At 35.5% G+C, this 21284-nt stretch overlaps 2 protein-coding genes across 2 annotated transcripts in view; one reads left to right on the plus strand and one right to left on the minus strand.

Annotated features, from left to right (window-relative positions):
- The window catches only part of LOC104771222 (glutathione synthetase, chloroplastic), a 45296-nt gene extending 37063 nt beyond the window's left edge, over positions 1-8233 (plus strand). The window contains exons 11-12 of the transcript XR_002036902.1: positions 7884-8063; positions 8158-8233. The gene's annotated coding sequence lies outside the window, so the exon portion shown is untranslated. The remainder of the gene's footprint in view (positions 1-7883; positions 8064-8157) is intronic.
- LOC104771223 (F-box protein At5g25290-like) lies at positions 8383-10010 on the minus strand. The gene has a single exon (XM_010495721.2). It carries the CDS (start codon positions 9917-9919, stop codon positions 8645-8647), a length of 1275 nt encoding a protein of 424 aa, XP_010494023.1. The 5' UTR covers positions 9920-10010; the 3' UTR covers positions 8383-8644.

Genomic DNA, 21284 nt, shown 5'->3' on the forward strand with positions numbered 1-21284 from the left:
AGGGTCTAAGACGAAAGTCTTCTCCTATGTACGGGATCGTCTACAGAACCGTACAAATGGGTGGACAGCGAAACAACTGTCTAGAGGAGGGAAAGAGGTTATGATAAAGTCTGTCGCCACGGCGGTTCCGACTTTTGTCATGTCCTGTTTCTGTCTCCCAAAAACAGTCACATCAAAGCTAACTAGTGCGGTGGCGAATTTTTGGTGGAGTTCGGGACAGTCTGGGGGGATGCATTGATTAGCCTGGGAGAAGTTATGTGGGAGCAAGCAGTTGGGAGGTCTGGGTTCAGGAATGTGGATGACTTTAACACTATTTTATTGGCCAAACAATGTGGAGACTGATTGACGCTCCTGGGTCCCTTTTTGCGCGGGTTTTTAAGGGCAGGTATTACAGGAACTCAAATCCTATGGATCCTATTCGTTCTTATTCTCCATCCTATGGGTGGCGGAGTATTGTTTCAGGTAGATCTTTGGTCAACAAAGGACTTATTATACGGGTTGGCTCTGGTGATTCCATTTCTATATGGACTGACCCATGGATTCCAGCCCAAACCCCAAGACCAGCTGTGAGTAAGGGACCTGTTCAGGACCCTTCTCTGAAAATTTATCATCTTATTGATCGTCAAACTAATTCCTGGCGGTTCGATATGCTCCTTGAGCACTTTCCCCCGGAGGAGGCTGTTTTAATCAGGGCCATACCTTTTGGTAGCCCTCAGATGGTTGACTCGTTGGGGTGGCACTTTACAAAATCAGGAAAGTATTCGGTAAAATCGGGGTATAATGCGGAACATTTGGCAAAACAGGGGTCGCTCGTGCCCCGCATTGGGCCGGACATTACTCCACTTCTAGCGAGAGTTTGGCGGGCGGCATGTCCACCAAAGATACAACACTTCATGTGGCAAGTATTATCAGGATGTATCTCGGTTGCAGCGAATTTGAGGAGACGGGGCATTGCCTGTGATTCAGGTTGTGCCCGCTGTGGGGCGGATGAGGAAACGGTAAACCATGCTATTTTTTGGTGTCCGCCAGCTCGACAAGCTTGGGCTTTACCTCAGGTTCCGGTCGGTCAGGTTTCGTTCCCCACAGATTCTTTGTATGCAATTATGGATCATTTTTTGGGAACGGACAATCCGGGTGCTCAGCTTGCGGTGTTCCCTTGGCTTATGTGGTATATGTGGAAGGCGCGAAATGCTCGAGTCTTTGAGAATGTTATCGACAATTCCGAGGAGGTTGTTAGGATTGCGGTGGGGGAGTCCTCCACATGGTTGCAGGCTCAAACAGAGGAGGAAGTGGAGGATCTAGCTTCGATACCTTGTGCCACTGATAATAGAGGGCCAGGACGAGTAGGGTCGCTGCATACTGTCTTTTCGGGTTACCGGTGTTTTGTTGATGGTTCATGGAAAATGGGAGACGATTTTGCGGGTGCGGGCTGGGTGTGTTCAGCCGCAACAGACGCCTTCACGATAAAAGGAGCCACCAATTTCCGTCAGAGTCTTTCCCCTTTGCATGCAGAAGTAGAAGCTTTTGTTTGGGCTTTGCGCTGCATGATTGGCCATGATTTCCAAGATGTAGCTTTTTATACAGATTGTTCAGACTTGATGAAGATGGTGTCTTCCCCTCAAGACTGGCCGGCGTTCAAGACTTACCTCGATGACATAGAGTTGGACAGGGAGGAGTTCTCGTCTTTCTCTTTATCTTTTATTTCCAGAAGTGCTAATGTTAGTGCGGATTCTTTGGCACGCCAAGCGCGTATGTCACCGCAGCATGTTTTGTTTGTAAATTCTTTCTCTTCACATTGGCTCATATGAGCTGATCATTTGTTGTCAAAAAAAAAAGGATAGAAAATGATGGAAGTTACATTTCTAAAATAATTAAATTAGAAGAGTTACAATTATAATTAAGAGTATGTTTAAATGAAAATGAATGGAGGAGAAAAAGTCAATTCACAATTTATGTAATTTGAGTTACAATTTAGTAGTAAATAATGAATTTAAAGTATACATTAATGTATATACTTAAATGTGTTATTAATTAAAAATAAATATTTATGTAATTTGAGTTATAATTTAGTAGTAAATAATGAATTTAGAGTATGCATTAATGTATATACTTAAATGTGTTATTTAATTAAAAATAAATATTAAAATTTTAAAAATTAAATGTCAAATGTACCAATAATAAGATAGTGAAACTTTACTTTTATGTATATAATTTATATACATATAAATAAGATATACACACATCCAAATATATGTTACTTATATACTATATAACATATATTTATACTCTAGCTTAACTTTAAACTAAGTAACTATCCAAAGACATCTGAATATGTAGAAGACACCAACTACAACTAGTACTCACCTTAGCCAAACAAATAGAATCCTCGGTTTAGACTACCAACAACAGCAATCCGCTTCAACAACAGTCTTGGTCTGCAACGGATTATAATAGCCGATCAAAGACCATATCCATAATATTAATCCATTAATTCATCCCAAAGCAAAGTCTCATCACTTATGCTTATGGTATTTCCTTTATTTAAAATTTTAAATTAATTAGATCAAAATCTAATAATTTAATATACTACAGTTTAATCCTCACGATCACAACATTTGGTTTAAGAACAATCTCAGCTCTCGGTCACCCTATTAATTATAACAGATTAAATCCTTCCGGTTAAGAGATTAAACCACCCAAATATAATAAACACCATGTTACCCACTTAACGTCACAAACCAACTCACGATTCCAACTTCGGTTCAAAATATCAATTACGCACAGTGGTTTAGGCTGGATAATTGTTGGTTCAATAAATCAACTAGCAACACAACACGCACGAGACTAAGCTTTGCTGTTTACCTCTCTTGGCAACATTTCTCGACGGATCTCCTTGACGGCTCAACATGACGGTTTAAGAACATGGTGGCTGCTTCCCCATGGCTCAACAACATACATCAAAAGCAAGCAACAGATTGTGAGACAACGTCAAAAAATTCATGCGCAAGTTACGAAATAAATCTTGGGTTTCCTTACTCTTAACAATCTGGACGACGGCTATGGCTGCTCCGATTACAGCGGCTGACATATTCAGTAACGCACAGTAGCTAGCTAACCAACAGTAGTGACCAACGGTGGTGACCGACGGTGGTGAACGTCTTAGTAATGCTTCTTCTCCACGTAACTCACGACAACAACAATGGTGGACTCGACGATGGCTCCATCACGGGGTGACCACTGTAGGAGCTAGAAATTTGCCTCACTACATAAGAGGTATTGAATAAGAGATAACAACGCAAACGTTAAGGGAAGAATGGAGGCGAGACCGAAATCTTTTTACTTTTTAACTCTTTGAAACCCCCGCAGTGCAACAGGATTAGTGGTTACAAGAATCCCAGGATACAACACATTCACAATCGGGTTTGCTAATCACTCAAACACACCGGCTCTATACAAACTACACTCTATGATACTCTCGAAGACACTTACTTTGTGAGAGAGAGATTGCTGGATGTTTTGTGCTTTTGCTGTGTGTGAGAACAAGCAATTGATTTCGTCAATTCACTGTTTTACAAGGGAAGAACTCATGAGTATATATAGAGGACTTGGATGACTTGGGTTTGAAATTGATTCTCCACAACTTTACCGAGTCCATCGCAAATCTAGGAGGTGGGCGACGTGAAGAAGCGACGATCTCTCAAAGAAGTCCAACTCTCCACTTGATCACGAATCCAAAGAGACCGAGTCTCACGGAGACGTGAAACAGAGTTTTGACTCTATTCAATCTGACCCACTCCTCACCAAACCATTAAGGCCTAATTTCTCATTCACACAGTCCAATTTTATTAAGCCCACTAAGTTTAAATAAATTGAGGTCCAACAACAACTACAACACCTACTCAATACTTATCTCTGATGAGATTTGCTTTGTTCGAGCTTCCTTTCTTTGATCTAAAATGGAGACGGCGTATGTTCGTAGACACATTCACGAGCACTTACACCAATCATAAACCCTTGTATTTTGTGTTTAATTCACATGGATCATTAATGGGCCGTAACTTAGTAACAAAATTTGACCACCTACCTATTATGGAATTGAGGATGTTATGATTCTCCCCCACTTAAAATAAATTTGTCCTCGAATTTGCGAATCAGTTTCTCCCCCACTTAGTTTTTGTCCCAATTTGGAGTGTCCTTCTGTTTGATCTTTAACGTTTTAGAGATTATCCAATCTAACTTGGAGTGTCCTTCTCCTATATGTCCGGTTTGATTTTTTTTCCAAACTTTTCCGGTCAACAACGAATCACAAGTTTCCACTTGGTTAAAGTGTAACCATTCTAGTTTTTTCCCTTTTAAAGAAATTATTTCTCCATGTTCCTCATTTTCAGCTTTTGATTAGGTGAAACTCAACTCTTCCATTACTATGATTTACTCCAACGCAACATAGGGTGTCAAGTGTATAGTTCCTCTTAACTTTCCATCGCGTAGACATCATAACACACATCTTTCAAATAGTTCTGAAACTTGAAAAGAATACTCCAATTTCCCACAAAGGTTTTTCCATTACCTCATGACATTGACTTGTAAAAATAACCAATTCACCAACATACGACCTTGTCTAATAATGTTCTGAAGTGTACACATCCACCATGACCATTATGGTTTTGTGCAATACGGAGTTAAATGATCCACCAAGTTTTTGTTGCGCTCACTCTGTAAAAAGTTGACATCCCTTTGAAAGTTTTCCAATTTTTAAAATTATCACAGTGTTTCCCAACACTCTCTTAGGATTCCCGTTCCGTTTTAGGTTTCATACTTCCATGCTCTTTTTTATTTTATTTTATATTGTTACCTCCCACGTAATCTTCATTTGCCACAGAATGTCCATTCTGCATTAGTCGAACATCAAATCAAAATAATGTTAACTTATAGTCCTTAGTGAAGTGGGTTCCGTTACCACATAATAAAATTAATGATTTGTTAACACTTCATCTTATCTTATTTCTTCAAACAATTTTTTTTTCCCTCCGAAACAACATCCATTTTCTAACAAAACCCACAATATAGGAATTATTTATCTTGTTTTTTTCTTTTTACTCCTCAATATTTTTCGTTTTGACTCATCCAGCTGTACACCTACTCAAGTTACCTCCTTACTGCTAGTCGTCCGTAGCAGTCAACCAACAATCTCCATTTTCACCATGCCCTTTCCCATTTGGATTAAGACAACTTCCAATTATAAACAACCTATCTCCAATGTCATGACACATTCTTTTTTTTTTTTAATCATCTCCAATGTCATTACACACAATAATAATATGTAGAAGTCAATAATCTACATTAATGTGTGGTGTCCTCCCACACTGCTCTTTTCCACTTCCTCCGCTGCAATTCCCTGTTGTGCTATCCAAACACTAGAATAATCTCGACTGGTGATCTTTATACAATACCTCATCTTTAAACTTTGTGGCCAATCTTGATAAATCTCATTCAAAGATATTAACTTAGATATTCGTCAAATTTCCATTTGACTTTTAGAAGCTAGTATCCCACACCTTCGTCTACTCGAATATCACGTCCTTCCATGTGGGTTGAGTAATTGGTTTAACCATACTAGCAAACTCCTTACCAACTTCTAGTTGTTACATACGACTCCAAGAAAAGCTACAGACCTTATTAGCATTTTTTTCCATCAACGTTAACTTCTCCAAGTCAACTTATCACTTCAGCTTCTAAGCCTACACGGCCGTGAAATTCAATCTCCCTCAGGACTGCCTCTCGGGTCAGAACCTGTTTGACATAACCTTGGGCTCTGATACCAAAATTGTAACACCCGAACTCGATACCCGGAACTGGTCAACAGGTTGACTCATTGGCCCGGCCCAAAACGCTTTTTAAATGCAAAACCACCAGCGAACAACACAATGGATACTTTTGGCTTAACCAACCTGCAAAAGATAGAGGGATGAGCAAAGTGAGGGAAAGCCTTAGGGCTCTCGAAGTCTCTACATCCAAATACGCTTAGACAATCACAAAGTCTAAATCCAAGACAAGCAGCAATCATTGTGTCATAAATCCTTTGACACACAAACATACGCACACATCACACAAATGGAACTACGTCCCATAACCGCCCTAAAGATGGGTCGGATACAACGTGTCAACACACACTATCCTCGTGCATTATCAGATCCCTCATGCTTTCGCACTTCTTCATGCAAAATGCTTACGGAACCTCCATGCCTCTTGCACTTCGTCCTAGCATCAATCACTCGTGCTCATGCTTAGGGACCCCAAGCGCCTCTTGCACTTGTTCCTAGCATTGCACACATGTCGGCTCGTCAGCCATCCTGATCTACCTGCATTCCGCACCCGTAGACCACCAGACAACTACAAGGACCTCTCCTTGCAGGACTCTCTGCGGCTCACCCGCATATATATGCTTTGGCACCTTATCTCCTCGCATAAAAACACTTATTTTACGACAACATAACATGCATTCATGCAACCACATCAATATTAACCAACACACATTTATTTTTTATTGTCATATTTATTCTAGTTCTTATATATTATAATAAATATATATTTATATACATATAAATAAGATATATACTCATCCAAATATACGTTATTTATATACTATGTAACATATATGTATACTTAGCTTAACCTTAAACTAAGTAACTATCCAAACACATCTAAATATGTAGAAGACATCAACTAGTACTCACCTTAGCCACACAAATAGAATCCTTGGTTTAGACTACCAACAACAGAAATCTGCTTCAACAACAGTCTCTGCAATGGGTTATAATAGCCGATCAAAGACCATATCCATAATATTAGTCCATTAGTTCATCCCAAAGCAAAGTCTCATCACTTATGCTTATGGTATTTCCTTTATTTAAATTAATTAGATCAAAATCTAATAATTTAATATACCACAGTTTAATCCTCACGATCACAACATTTGGTTTAAGAACAATCTCAGCTCTCGGTCACCCTATTAATTATAACAGATTAAATTCTTCCGGTTAAGAGATTAAACCAACCAAATATAATAAACACCACGTTACCCACTTAACGTCACAAACCAACTCACGATTCCAACTTCGGTTCAAAATATCAACTACATGATCGTTGGTTTAGGCTGGATAAATGTTGGTTCAATAAATCAACAACACAAGTTACACAACACGCACGAGACTAAGCTTCGCTGTTTACCTCTCTTGGCAACATTTCTCGGCGGATCTCATTGACGGCTCAACATGACGGTTTAAGAACATGGTGGCTGCTTCCCCATGGCTCAACAACATACATCAAAAGCAAGCAACAGATCGTGAGACAACGTCATAAACTTTATGCGCAAGTTACGAAATAAATCTTGGGTTTCCTTACTCTTAACAATCTGGACGACGGCTATGGCTGCTCCGATGACAGCGGCTGACATCTTCGGTAACGCACAGTGGCTAACTAACCAACAGTAGTGACCAACGGTGGTGAACGTCTTAGTAATGCTTCTTCTCCACGTAACTCACGACAACAACAATGGTGGACTCGACGATGGCTCCATCACGGGGTGACAACTACAACACCGACTCAATACTTAACTCTGATGAGATTTGCTTTGTTCGAGCTTCCTTTCTTTGATCTAAAATGGGGACAGCGTATGTTCGTAGACACATACAAGAGCACTTACACCAATCATAAACCCTTGTCTTTTGTGTTTAATTCACATGGATCATTAATGGGCCATAACTTAGTAACAAATTTTGGCCCACCTACATATTATGGAATTGAGGATGTTACAGAACAAGTCCCCCTAACTCCCCAATTTCTCTTGGTCATATTCTTAAGCGTATCTTCTTGGATTCTTCCAGGAAACAACATCTATGGAGATGATGTGAGGGAAAATCTTCTGAGACTGCAGAAAGAAGGAATTGATGGAAACGCTGCTTATATCCTGATGCAGAGGTGTTAAACACGTTCATGGTGCGAGAAGGTGTTTACCATAAAAGTCAAGCTATATCAGAACTCAGTGCCTATGGTGCATACCTCAGGTACACAAGAGCAGAAAGAAGAAGAACTTGGTAATGTTTCATTCATTCTCTACTTAACTTTGTGCCATATTCTTTGATTAAATGAAATGTGTAGGAACAAAGACAAGGTTATAGTAAACGAGCAGAGTGGTTATCTAATGCGCACTAAGATCTCATCATCAGATTAAGGCGGCATTGCAGCTGGTTTTGGAGTCTTGGACAGCATTCATTTGAATTGGACAGTATTCACATTCGCAATCATCCTGATAAATTCTTCTACTGGTTTATTTCTTCTTATTCTTGCTTGTTGACGATTTGTGTATTAATCCATGTAGATCAATAGGACCACAAATCATACATAACTTGCTTATTGTTAATTTAACTTATTTTAGAGGTGTCATGTAAGAGAAACGAATATAAATGAAAAAAGATATATAAACGGGATCTGCAAATCTCCAAATAGAGGAAGAAACAAATCAAGACCCAAGAGGAGAAACCAAGGCAGAGAGAAGCAAAAGGGAGAAACCATGGGAAATCGCTCAAGTGTCTTCTTTGTTGCAAGATAGATCAAACAGGGAATTAACCCTCTCATGTCTGTAAGATTAAGACGGGAGAAACCATCGAGCATCCTTGGGGTTCAAGTTGGAGAGGCTGGGGAATTGTGTTAGCTTCTTTGTGTCAAGATTGAATACACAGATGCAGGGGAAGATGTCTGGGCATGAAGGTTTCAGTTTACAGTTACGAAGACGGTCATGACGGGTGAAGTAGATGGAGTTTGGTTGGATACCGAGGGTAGGGTCAGCAGGCACAGTGAAACCTAAATCCAGAAGGCGGGCCTCATGGCCTAAAGAATCTACCTCGACAGACAGGTTCAGTTTGTGTATAAGCTCATCCGGATCTGGATTAGGATCCGTCTTGTAGAGGCGGAAGATCCTAGTAGGTATTTCAGAGGTTGCCTTATTATAAGCGATGCTCTCGACCAACAAAACCTCTCCCGAGGTTGTGACAGCAATGTTATGACTAGAGATTGCTCCATCATCATATGTGTTTTCATCATCACTCGCTGGATAAAATGGTAGTAATATGTAACTGTCGGGCACAACATCCTTGAAACCTTCTGGTACAGAAAAATCCAGGATTCGAATGAATCGGCGAGTTGTGTAGACGTAAAGAGTATCACCCCGGAGTACCATATCAGATAAGCCTCGAAACTCTCTGGGAACATCGATCCGTGTTGGAATGGTACGGTAATGATCTTGCCCCTTCTTGCAAAAGGCTATATATGGGGAACCTGTATCAAAAAACCATGCGACAGTGTATTCCTCTTTCTTCTCGTCTACCCACAAAAGACCTCTCAGATCAACCACACTCTTATTGGAGTAACCTAAGCCACCACTAGCTAATCTCTCCTTGAATTCCCCATCTCCTATCCGCTTAAGAGTAAAGTGGCCACCCTTATTAATTGAGTCTAGAGGGGGAAGATTGATCCTATTCCTCTCCCCGCCGCTAAACACATGTACGATACAGAGATTGGATCCAGAATCTAGCGCCAGGAACCAGTTACCTGAGTTTGCCAGGAATCGAATCCCTGAAAAGTCTCTCTTTCTCTTGTAAACTCTATCTTCGTCCGGGTTGTAAAGCACACAATCGCTTTCTTCAAACAGCATCATCAGCCATGAAGATCCCCTTTGCCGGTGCAAAGTTTGTTTCGAGCATAAATACCAATTCGCACACACCATCTTAGCGCGGTGGAAATCCACAAAACTCAAACGTTCGAAAACAGATCTCAAGATATCCATAGAGAGCTCCGACCAGCTGCCACTCTCCATAGTTTCTTTCCGTTGTTGCAGGCGACACTTCTCGGCAAAGAAGAACATAGGGTTTACTCATAAAATTATTTCCTTACATTTTTTTGTTCCTTTGTTAATTTTGTTAATATCTTTACAGTTTAATTTTTTTTTTGTCGATGAATAATACCATATAAATGTCACCAACTTATTAGTGCTTTTTTAGAAGCTAAATCATACTCCTTCCGTTTCAAAATATATGATGTTTTAGTGAAAACACGCATATTAAAAAATAATTACTTTTAAAAAGTTTAACCAATCATAAATAAGTCTGTATAATAGAAAATATTAATTTAATCTAAAAGTTGCATCGAAAGTTGGAAATATCCTATATTATTAAACAAAAATACTTCTCTAAACATCCTATATTATGAAACGGAGGGAGTATAAAATAAAATCTCTATAAATTATTAATTTATAAAAGTTTATTTAAGCATTATTATTACAAGTTTAACCCTACTATCATATGACATATTACAAAAAATACCATTGAATAAATATATTTTTCAAAACAAAAAAAATAAATAAAACCATTTATAAAGAGTAAAATTGTCCAACAGAAAAAATTTCAACTATGCAACAAAAAAATAACACCAAATTTTTTTTTTCTTTTTTGTCGACTGGAATTATTATTAATCAACTTGTTGTGAAACCAAAGGTGAAATACAACACTAAAACCGGCGGACGACATTGATATCCCCGGAGTCTTTAAGCCGGCAGACGACATTTATGTCCCCAGAGTCTAAAGATGGAACTACTAAACAGAGATTTTACAACCAAAAACAAAAGGAAACAATACCTTAAACTAAAAACAGAAGCAACCGGCAATAAAGCCTAAAGAGAGAAAGTAGAACAAAGAAAAACAAAGCACCTCTTCTTCTGAAGCACCGGCGAGTGAGATTTACCAAGGATGCCCAAGGCCAAACCGAAGTAACATCTACCACCTCCTATCATGGTGAGAGGCGATCTCTCAAGGCTTCATAAACCGGCAAGCAACTCGCTTCCCGGTGCGACGACGACATTGGTATGCCAATGAACGTCAAACTAAATCCTTTCAAACGCAAACAGATCTCAACAGATCTCGAAAGCAAGTACAAGGAGTGAGGCATAACTTCTCAAACAGCACCAATCTCAACGAGAACGACAATACTCAAAACAGCTATCACCACACTGATCAATAGCAAGAAGAAGATAACTCGATAAACTTTGGAGACTACCATCATAATCAAACAAAACGAAACCTCTACTTAGCAAGGGATAGATTCCCCAATCGAAGGTCAGAAAACTCTGCACACCATACTAAACTACTAATCCTCTAGCAACTCGGAGAAGAAAAACGATCAGAACAAAAGTTCACCAGACTGAAGACAAAAACCAAGCAACAGAATGGAGAAGATCAAACAACGAAACACTAGCTCACGCTGGATCTGACGAAGACGAATCTTCCATCCTCTGCCACCGCTGGGAAAGGGAGATCCACACTCTCTGAGAAGAAAGCTGGATTATCAAACCTTGATATGAAGAGCCGTCAACAACCGCAGCAAACCGATTTCACGATCGAGACACCGGAGTTAGCTAAGGCCGAAAAGAAGACAAGCACAAACTTAAAGGTTAGCTACATGGACCCTCTCACGGCTACGGCGAAGAGCGCCGCTCACCGGAGAGGGCAAACGAAGATCTGAAAGTTTTTTTTTTTGTGGCGGCTAGGGCGACCTCGTCGAGAGAGAAAGAAAGTTTTTAGTGTATATTAATTGTTTTTTATTTTATTTCTCAACACATTACTTATATAGAGATTAGTTGCTTAAATTTTAAAATAATGAAGAAGCTTAAATCATGAAATAGAGACTGATTTTTTCATTTTTAAATAAAAATTATCAAAATGAAAACAAAGTATCAAAATATAGTTTTTTCCAATCATAAGTTAATGCTTTTTGAACTTATTCCAAATTAATAGAATTTATACAACAAAACAAAAATCAGAATACATTTGCTCATAATCAACTCACAAATTCTGAATTTTATAATAATCATATTTTAATCAATTCGAATAAAAGAACCTATTTTCGTCAATAGTATCATTAACAGTTTTTCATAACAATAATATTAGATTATAAAATATGGTATTTGAATAACTAGAAATCCAATATCCTTACACATAATTTTAATCTTAATTTTAAAAAACAGCTACAAAAATATTTTACTAAAAAATCATAAATAATAATTATGATCAATCATAATATTTGTTTTCTTTAAATAATTATTTTGATCATTTGAAATTAATATAAAAATAATTAGCCACATAAAATTATTAAACTTCCACTACTAAACAGTGTGGGTTACATCTTTTTTTTTGGCAAATTTTTTACAATTTATGATCTTTTTTTGCTAAAAGTCTTCGTCTGATCAGAAATTAATTCAAAATTGAGAGGATTTGACATTTATAATTTAATATAATTGGATGATTAAGAAACTAAATTCTCCATCGTAGGAGAGGTAATATATTGTTGTACCAACTATACAAAACATATTTATACTTTACGGTTAAATTATTTGATACTTATGAATATTCAAAATATATGATTTTTCCCCGACCTTGATGATTTTTTAGTGAAAATGATATTTTTTACTCCATTTCAACTTCCACTCATATAATTCTCATGCACTTTAATTTATTTTCTATATTGACTCAATATTAAAATATTTTAAAAATATAAAATTACATTTAATTTATCAAACATTTTGGGCTCTGTACATGGCGTAGTAAATATCTTATTAAAATTTTAAAAGCAAAAATAACATATTTTATTCAATACTATATATTTAACTAAAATACTGTGAGACTAGATTAGAACCCGAGGTACACCGCGGAGCAAAATTATTTATAATTAAAATATTAAAACTATAAATTGTACTTGTTTGTTAAATATGTTATAATTATATAATAATTGTTAAATAAGCCATATAATACCGCAATAAAAATTATTTTTTATAGAAAATTTATTTAAATTTAATTACATATGTCTATTCTTTGATACTGACAGTGTTAACAAAATAATGAACAGTGACAGTGATACTGACAGTGGTCAACGCTTCCATACTTGCTCTAGTCCCCAAAGCTCCTGGTGCTTCTTTGATATCGGATTTCAGACCCATCTCGTGTCTAAACACCCTGTACAAGGTTGTGTCCAAGTTGCTTGTCGCGAGGCTGAAGCCTGCTCTCCCGGATCTTGTACAGCCAAACCAAACTGCGTTTATCCAAGGAAGGCTGTTAGTAGAAAACACTCTATTAGCTGCTGAATTAGTAAGTGGATATCACAAAGAGAATGGAGCAAAGCGAGTTACTATTAAGGTAGACATTGCAAAGGCGTTTGACACTGTTCGTTGGGAGTTTATATTTAGCTGTCTAAGAGGTATTGAAGTTCCTGAATTATACCTCAGATGGCTAAGAGCTTGTATTTGCACGCAATCTTTCTCTGTTGGATTTAATGGAACAGTTCACGGGTACTTCAAAGGTTCCAGAGGCTTGCGGCAAGGGGATCCATTATCTCCCTATTTGTTTGTCCTTGCTATGAACTGTCTATCAGCCTGTTTGGACAAAGCAGCGGCAGAAGGTAAGATCAAATATCATCACAAGTGTGAAAAACAGAAACTAACCCACCTGTGTTTTGCTGATGATCTGTTGATCTTTACGGATGGATCTGCCTCTTCAGTGCAAAATGTTCTACAGGTCTTGCGCGAGTTTGAAGCAGTCTCTGGACTAGCTATCAGTCTGCCAAAGACTAGTTTCTTTACTTCAGGTCTCTCCCAATCTGAGATTGATCACATCCATACTATCACTGGCATTAGTCACGGGCAATTACCAATTAGATACTTAGGCCTTCCACTTTGCACTAAAAAACTCACCTTATTGGATTGCGCCCCGTTGCTACAAAAGGTGAAGAGCCGGTTTAATGCTTGGACCACTAAGACTCTCTCTTTTGCTGGCCGGCTTCAACTGCTAAATTCGGTCATTGCTGGTATTTCTAACTTCTGGTGCTCCGGTTTTGTTCTGCCAAAAAAGTGTATTAGGTTATTAAACTCTCTGTCGAGTGCTTTCCTTTGGAAAGGCACTACAGAGGGTCACCATTCAGCAAGAGTCGCATGGACAATAGTCACAGCAGAGAAGAAAGAAGGAGGGTTGGGAATTAGAGACTTATTTACCTGGAACAAAGCGTGTATGGCGAAGCTCATTTGGCTTCTCTTCTTCAAGTCAGGTTCGGTCTGGGTTGCTTGGTTTAGATCTGCAGTATTGTCGGATAACATCAGCAAATTCGGGACTCTTAAACCTAATAGCAAAAACTCTTGGATAACAAACAAGTTTCTAAGGATTAGAGATGCAGTTTATCCATGGATTAGGCTAAAAGTGGGAGATGGAACTAGTTGTCAATTTTGGACAGACCACTGGAGTAAACTGGGAAGAATGGAAACTTATCTTTCTGATGTTGGACTTCATCAAATAGGCATCCCTCGTGGAGCTAGACTAGCTGATTTGTGGAGACGGGGGGCTTGGAGGTTACCTGCTGCAAGATCAGATAAAATGGTTAATGTGCATATTGAGATTTCAACTATTACCTTACTGCAACAAGCTGACTCTTACTACTGGTGGATCGATGATCACTCAAAAGACTCTCATACAACAGGAAATATCTGTTCAGCTCTAAGGGAGAAGTTACCGATTGTATCTTGGCATAGTATTGTGTGGATCTCTGGAGGAATCCCAAAGCATAAGTTCCTCGCTTGGTTGTTTGTCTTAAATAGATGCCCAACCCGTGATCGAATGTTGAGTTGGGGACTGCAGGTTGATTCCTGCTGCCTGCTATGCGCTACCGAACCAGAGAGCAGGGACCATCTCTTCTTTGACTGTTCGTTCTCTTGGTTGGTGTGGTGTAATGTTGCGGATCGATGCTTATACACCCCTTCTAGATCTTGTTCCGTTACTCTTCAGAGTCTTGGGTCATTCAGGGGACCTCGGGTCTTAAAAAATCTCCTCCTTCTAGCCTGGCAAGCAACGATCTACACGCTATGGACGGAGAGAAATCATCGGCTACATCGAAGCAGCTACAAATCCTCTGACCTCCTACTACGCCAGATTGATACTACCATCAGAAACAGAGCCTCTAGCTTGCGTGACACGAACCCGACGCTCTCTCTTGATCTTTTTCATCACTGGTTCTCTAACTCTGCGAGGAGGTCGACCTAAGTGCAAAACCCTAATTTCTATCTGCGATCTGAAATTTCAACCTCTTCACTGATGAATCTCGGGGTGACAATAATTGAAGCTGGTTTGGGTGGTTGGTGAGCTCAACCGTTTTCTTGGTTCAATTACAACTACTGGTTCAAGTTGTGGTTCTCTTCTAACTAGGTTTCAAACACTCGGTTTAGTTTCTACCTATTTGGGCTTTCACATCTTTTATATTTAACTGGGTTGTGGCCCTGTAAAACTTTCTTTTGTTTTTCCTAAGTTTTTAATCGAATGCCTTTTAACAAAAAAAAAAATAAAAAAAAATAATGAAATGATGTTTTACCCGTGTAACACCGAATTACTGATATTTTTTAATTTATATAAATATCGATATAACCTGTCCCGCTATATAACTCCGTCTGGAGATATTTTAACTCACACTATATCATCTTAATTTTTAATATTTATTGTGTATCTACGGTATAATATTTATCATATTTAACTTTTAAAAAGTTTTAAATATTTTTCATATTTAAACTTTTTAAAAATCTTTAAAATAAAGAACCGGAATAAACCAAATAAAAGTTTTTAAAGTTTGAATGCCTGATAAATCAAGGGTCTACTCATTTGTATTCAGAATCATTTTGGCAATTGAGAATATGATTAATGTCATAGTTATTTCAATGTAATTTTCCAGAAATTTTGTCTACAAATTCATTTTCCGGAAATGTCTAGATTATTAGCAAAAGAGTATATTTTTGCAGGTCCTATGAAATTTTGGACATCGTTTTGTCTACAACCTAAATAAATGGAGACCCTTAAATTATAAATTATTAAGAGGCCCATAAAATACTAAGAGGTCCATATAAAATTGCTAGAGGGACAAAATTAATTGCATTAGTAGTATTAATTGCAAAAACTTTCCTTATTAGTATTTTTGAGCAAAAACTGCTGCAAAAATACTAGTATAGATATTAGAAATGTTACTCTAAAGACGACCACTACAGTTAGTACTTCGTTAAGTTTACTATACCGCCAATAGTCAAAACCAAAATATGAAATTAAATATATAAATTAGAGTAAATCAAATAAAGATGTTACTATTATTTTGTAACTAATGAATTAAAATTTATGTGCGGACGCTTTGGCGTTCCTAGATGATTCTGTCTGAAGAAGCAGTGAGTCCCTTTCTGTTATCCACCGGTTTAGCAAAAGTAAAAAACTAAGACATAATTTAAAGGTAATGATCATAATAATAATGTCTGACCAAAAGAATTTAAGAAAAGAAGGGATGATTCATTTAGTTTTGTCAGCTAGCTAGCTGCAGAAATGGGAGGGCCTTTAAATCAGTAACAGGAAGACTTACTCATTGGTTGCTTTGCTTTGCTTTGAGCTGTCATTTAGCTTTTGGGGTTACAGAGGATTGTGTTGTTGGGTCCCAACAATACTGAAATTGCCTCCTAATTTCCCACAGAGAGCACAAGGATTTTTTCCCTTCCACGTCCTCAGTTGAGTGATCACCACTCTTTTTTCTCACAGACAGATGAATCAGGCACCAATCCTTTTGCGTTTCATCTGAGTCAAAAGCCTGAAGAAAAAGGTGTGGCATACAATTACTCACAGATATATATACATCTCTCAGCCTAAAAAGCAAAAAATACCATACCTACGACGACTGGAAAGGGATAAACATACTATGAGATAAGCGGATAAATAAGGGAATCCTTCAAATGGTAAGTTTCAAAGTAAAAGTGTGTTATGGTATAAATTACCTAAATTTCTATTTTACCCTTTACAAATACAATAATTGTTTTCTGTTTCTAACTAATAAGCTCAAATAATATGATAAGTGTTGTGAACTATATCATAAGCTTGGAGGTAATAAGATGATTATTATGAGAAGGATCAAAAGAGAAGAGATCTAGAGAATGAGTGTATGGACTTTAGAGAGAAGTTAGAGGGAAACTAGATAAAAAACTTAGAGAGATAATAAGATTTCTCTTCTCTTCTTCTTATTATATCTACATCTCTCTCATTTTTCTCATATACATAACCTCTATATATACTAGTGATAAGATTATGATGACTCATGCACTACACAAGGTAACAAAGACAAGTGTACAAATATGAAGGACAAGTGGTGAACAAGTGTTACACCAAGCAAAGGGATATGTGTCATTAAGATGGAAGATACATGTAGTGATGGATAATCACACTTATTTCATAACAATAAGAGAGTTTTGTCTTAAAAACTACATTGAAAACATAAATAACACTATTTTTTGTATTAAAAAAATGTCAAAATGATACTATTGATGAAACAAAGTATTAATTAATAAAAATACTTTCTTAATTTGTTATTTTAAAAAAAAAATGTTTAGAAATAAGATTTTATCATTATAACTAATAATTTTATAGAATCAATTAAAGAGAACACTTGAAGTTTTTGATATAGTAGAAAAATTAAAAATAAACTATGAAGATGTTTGTACCTAGGGGTGTCAATCGGGCTGGCCTGGCCCGGCCCGGCCCAAAACCCGTAAAGCCCGCATATGTTTGATCCCGGCCCGGCGCGGCCCAAAATATTTCCGAGCCTATATTTCAAACCCGAGCTCGGCCCTAACAGGGCTATAGGGCTTTTTGGGTTTTTCGGGCTTATCATACCGATCAAAAATTCAAACTTATAAGCCTTAAAAAGCAGTGTTTGAAGGTGTACTATAAAACAAATCAATCAAAAATTTAATAACTCATCTATATTAACTACAACTAACTTAATTTAATAGAAAATGTTTAAAACAAAATAAAATTTTGATACTTTAACCAAATAAACCAATATATAATTCATATAAAATATCATTTATAAAAAATTTAAAGTATTAGGTATGGTTATTTAGTAAATATGAAAACTAGGATTAGAGTTTAAAACTTTATTTACAATAAATTGTTAATCAAATATTGCAATCAAACAAAAATGGTAATGAAAATGTGCAAATATATTTGTTTAAGGGCTTTTCGGGCTGGTCTGAGCCCGTTCGGGCTTAACCCTATAGCCCAAACGGGCTGAGCCCGAATGATCCGAATTTTTCTGGACACATATATTTAAGCCCGAGCCCGATGTTTTTCAGGGCCGGGCCGGGCCAGCCCACGGGCTTTGGCCCTAATTGACATGCCTAATTGTACCTTCTTTATAGATAAATAATGTCTTGTCAACACTTTATCTTTTAAACCTATTGTCAACCAAGAATAGAGTGAAACGTTCACATCAAGTACGAGGTGCTTGTTTCAGACCATAGAGAGCATTCTTGAGCTTGTAGATGTGGTAAGGGAATTTTGATCTTCAAACCCCTTTGGCTGGGACACATACACTTCTTCTTGGATGATTCCATTCAGAAAAGACACTTTATATTTTATATAATTCAATTAATATTAGCCATAAACTTACCGCAATCAAAATAATCATCGGATGAACTTATGGTACAACATCAGCATGCATGATGCATAGTCTGCAAATGTTATCTATACTATTAATTGGGGAGAGCTAAAAAAAAAGAAAAAAACATAATATATATTCATGTTGCCAAACAGACCCACTTACATACATAATTGAAAAAAAAGAAATTTTTTTTCCTAAACTAATGGTAACAGTTTTTAAAGAAATAAATAATTAACTTTTTTCATAATTGGTTATAACGATGGACACTTAGATTTGAGATCTAATTTTGGATATGGTTATAACCCATAAATAATTAATTTCGAAAATATTAAGCTTTCAAATTAAATATTAAACATTTATAGTTTTCTAAAACCAGTTAGTCATGTGTTAAATTTGATTCAAATTATTCCAGTATTTTAGGAAGCTATATTAACTATAAATAATACATTCCTATATTTTATGAAATTATATTCAGTATAAATAATAAATTCAAATATTTTATGAAACTATATTAATGATTAAGTATAAGAGATCTCAATCTTTAACAAATATTAATTAAAGTTATAGATTTATACAATTTTTTAAAAAACACGATTACAAATTAAAACATGACATTAAATCTCTTTTAAAATGATAACTTAAATTGATGAGAGATGCTAATTAGTTGAAATTAATTAAATATTTCGTAAAATATGAAAAATAATTTTTAAATTTATATAGCTATACAAAACGAAAACACTATAATTATATGAAAACATTTATCATCAATTTATAGAAAATGAAAAGATTAATGAGAATAAAAAATATGAAAAGATATTCCGGGACTTTCTATTATCTTTATCAATTTAAATTACCTAAAAAACAGAGAAATCTGATAATATTAACGTAATTAATCATTAATTACAGCAATCATGTATATCTACAAAGAATTCTTTTTGAATTTGGAAAAAACCATAAATAGATTTTGACAAACATTTAAGATATTGAATGGTGATATCAAATATTTTGTTAAGCTTTTTTAGCTAAAAGTGTTGGACACACTTCTTCTCCTTATAAATAAAGGCAAACTAGATAATAATAACCCGCGCTGGTAGCGCGGAAATTTTTTTTTTATTTTGTTATTTGTTAATATTATGTTTATGTTGTATCATTCATTTACATGTTATATAATATAGTATTATATGGTGAATTTTGATTCATATTAAACAACTAATATGTAGGCCTGGAAACTATTACCGATACCCGTATTGGACCCATTTTTCGGTTTGAATCTGTCCCGGAAGAAGGTACATGCAGCTTTAGGGTCGAGTGAAGGGTATAATAATTATATTATCCATGAATAATGATCGAGTATCGGATATTAATTTAATTTTTGAGCATCTCATTACCCGTTTTATTACCCGACTCATAAATACACGTTAATATTCTGTAGAATAATGTTACTAGCGTGAGGAAATATTTATGTAAATTTGGATTTGTTTGTTACAAAAAAATTGTAGAAAAATTATTAATTTTATACATTTCATAAAATCATATATTTAATTTACTTAAGGTCATACTCTGATAACCCGTAGTTGGTACTACTATTTTGGTTTGGTGCAATATCAAATTCGTTAATTATACATTCGGTAAAGCCAAAAAAATCAAACATGTATTGACCCGTGATTTGGTATTACAAATTGATGTGATCGTGTTTAGAGATCTTAATATACCAAATTTACAAATTGAAGTTATTGGTATAACATGTTGTATATTAATTTTATAGGTGAAAATTACAATTAGGTTATGTATATTATCAATATTATACACTTAGTATTGTTTATATAGTGAATATTGTGTATAAACAATTAAGTTTTAGCCAATTAAATAGTTTGTTATTATTTCCTAAGATTTATGAAACAATAAATAGAGTTTTATTATTTTGTAAACAAATCTAAACTTTTCTTTTGTTAGTTATTAGAATAATTAAAATATAATAGCATTTTCGTAATATGTCACATCAGAACTGGTTAAATTTTTAACAACATAGCTTAAATAAGTATATAGATATATTTTAAAAATATAAACAATGTTGTATCCTAATTTTAATATATATTTGTTATTATTAAATGATTTAGATATGTAAATATTTAATCTTAGTTTTATAAATAAATTTAAGTTTTATAATTTTCTAAATAGTTTGTTATTGTTTCCTAAGATTTCTGAAACAATAAATAGAATCTGTTTAATTATTTTATTACATAATTTTGAAATAATTTTATTATTAATTTATTAAATAATTTCGAAATTATTTTATTAATGATTTTTTGTAATCTAATAAATTAATAATTATTATTTTTTTGGATAATCATTTTCAGTTTACAACAAATTAATATTAAGATTCTGTTATTATATTTTATATTAAAATACAGTGGCATTTTGTGTAATATTTTACATGGAGTAGGGTTATTTGTTTAAAGGGTTGCTTAAATAAGTATATAGATTTATGTCAATACTTTTAATTTAACGTTGGTAACACACTCTCTTCCTCTCTCTTATCATATTTTTTTTCATCATACATTATGCTAATTTAAGTTTTAGAGACTGATGTGATCATATACATTTTTATAGAGATATATGTAATTTTGCAACATGTTAGAACATGTAAACAATATATCCATCTTGGTATTATTACATATTTAAAATTTGTCATTAATATAAGGGTGAGTTACTAGAATATTGCATAAAAGCTTCCTTATTAC

The sequence above is a fragment of the Camelina sativa genome, chromosome 20 (assembly GCF_000633955.1).
Source record: "Camelina sativa cultivar DH55 chromosome 20, Cs, whole genome shotgun sequence".
NCBI classification, from domain to species: Eukaryota; Viridiplantae; Streptophyta; class Magnoliopsida; order Brassicales; family Brassicaceae; genus Camelina; species Camelina sativa.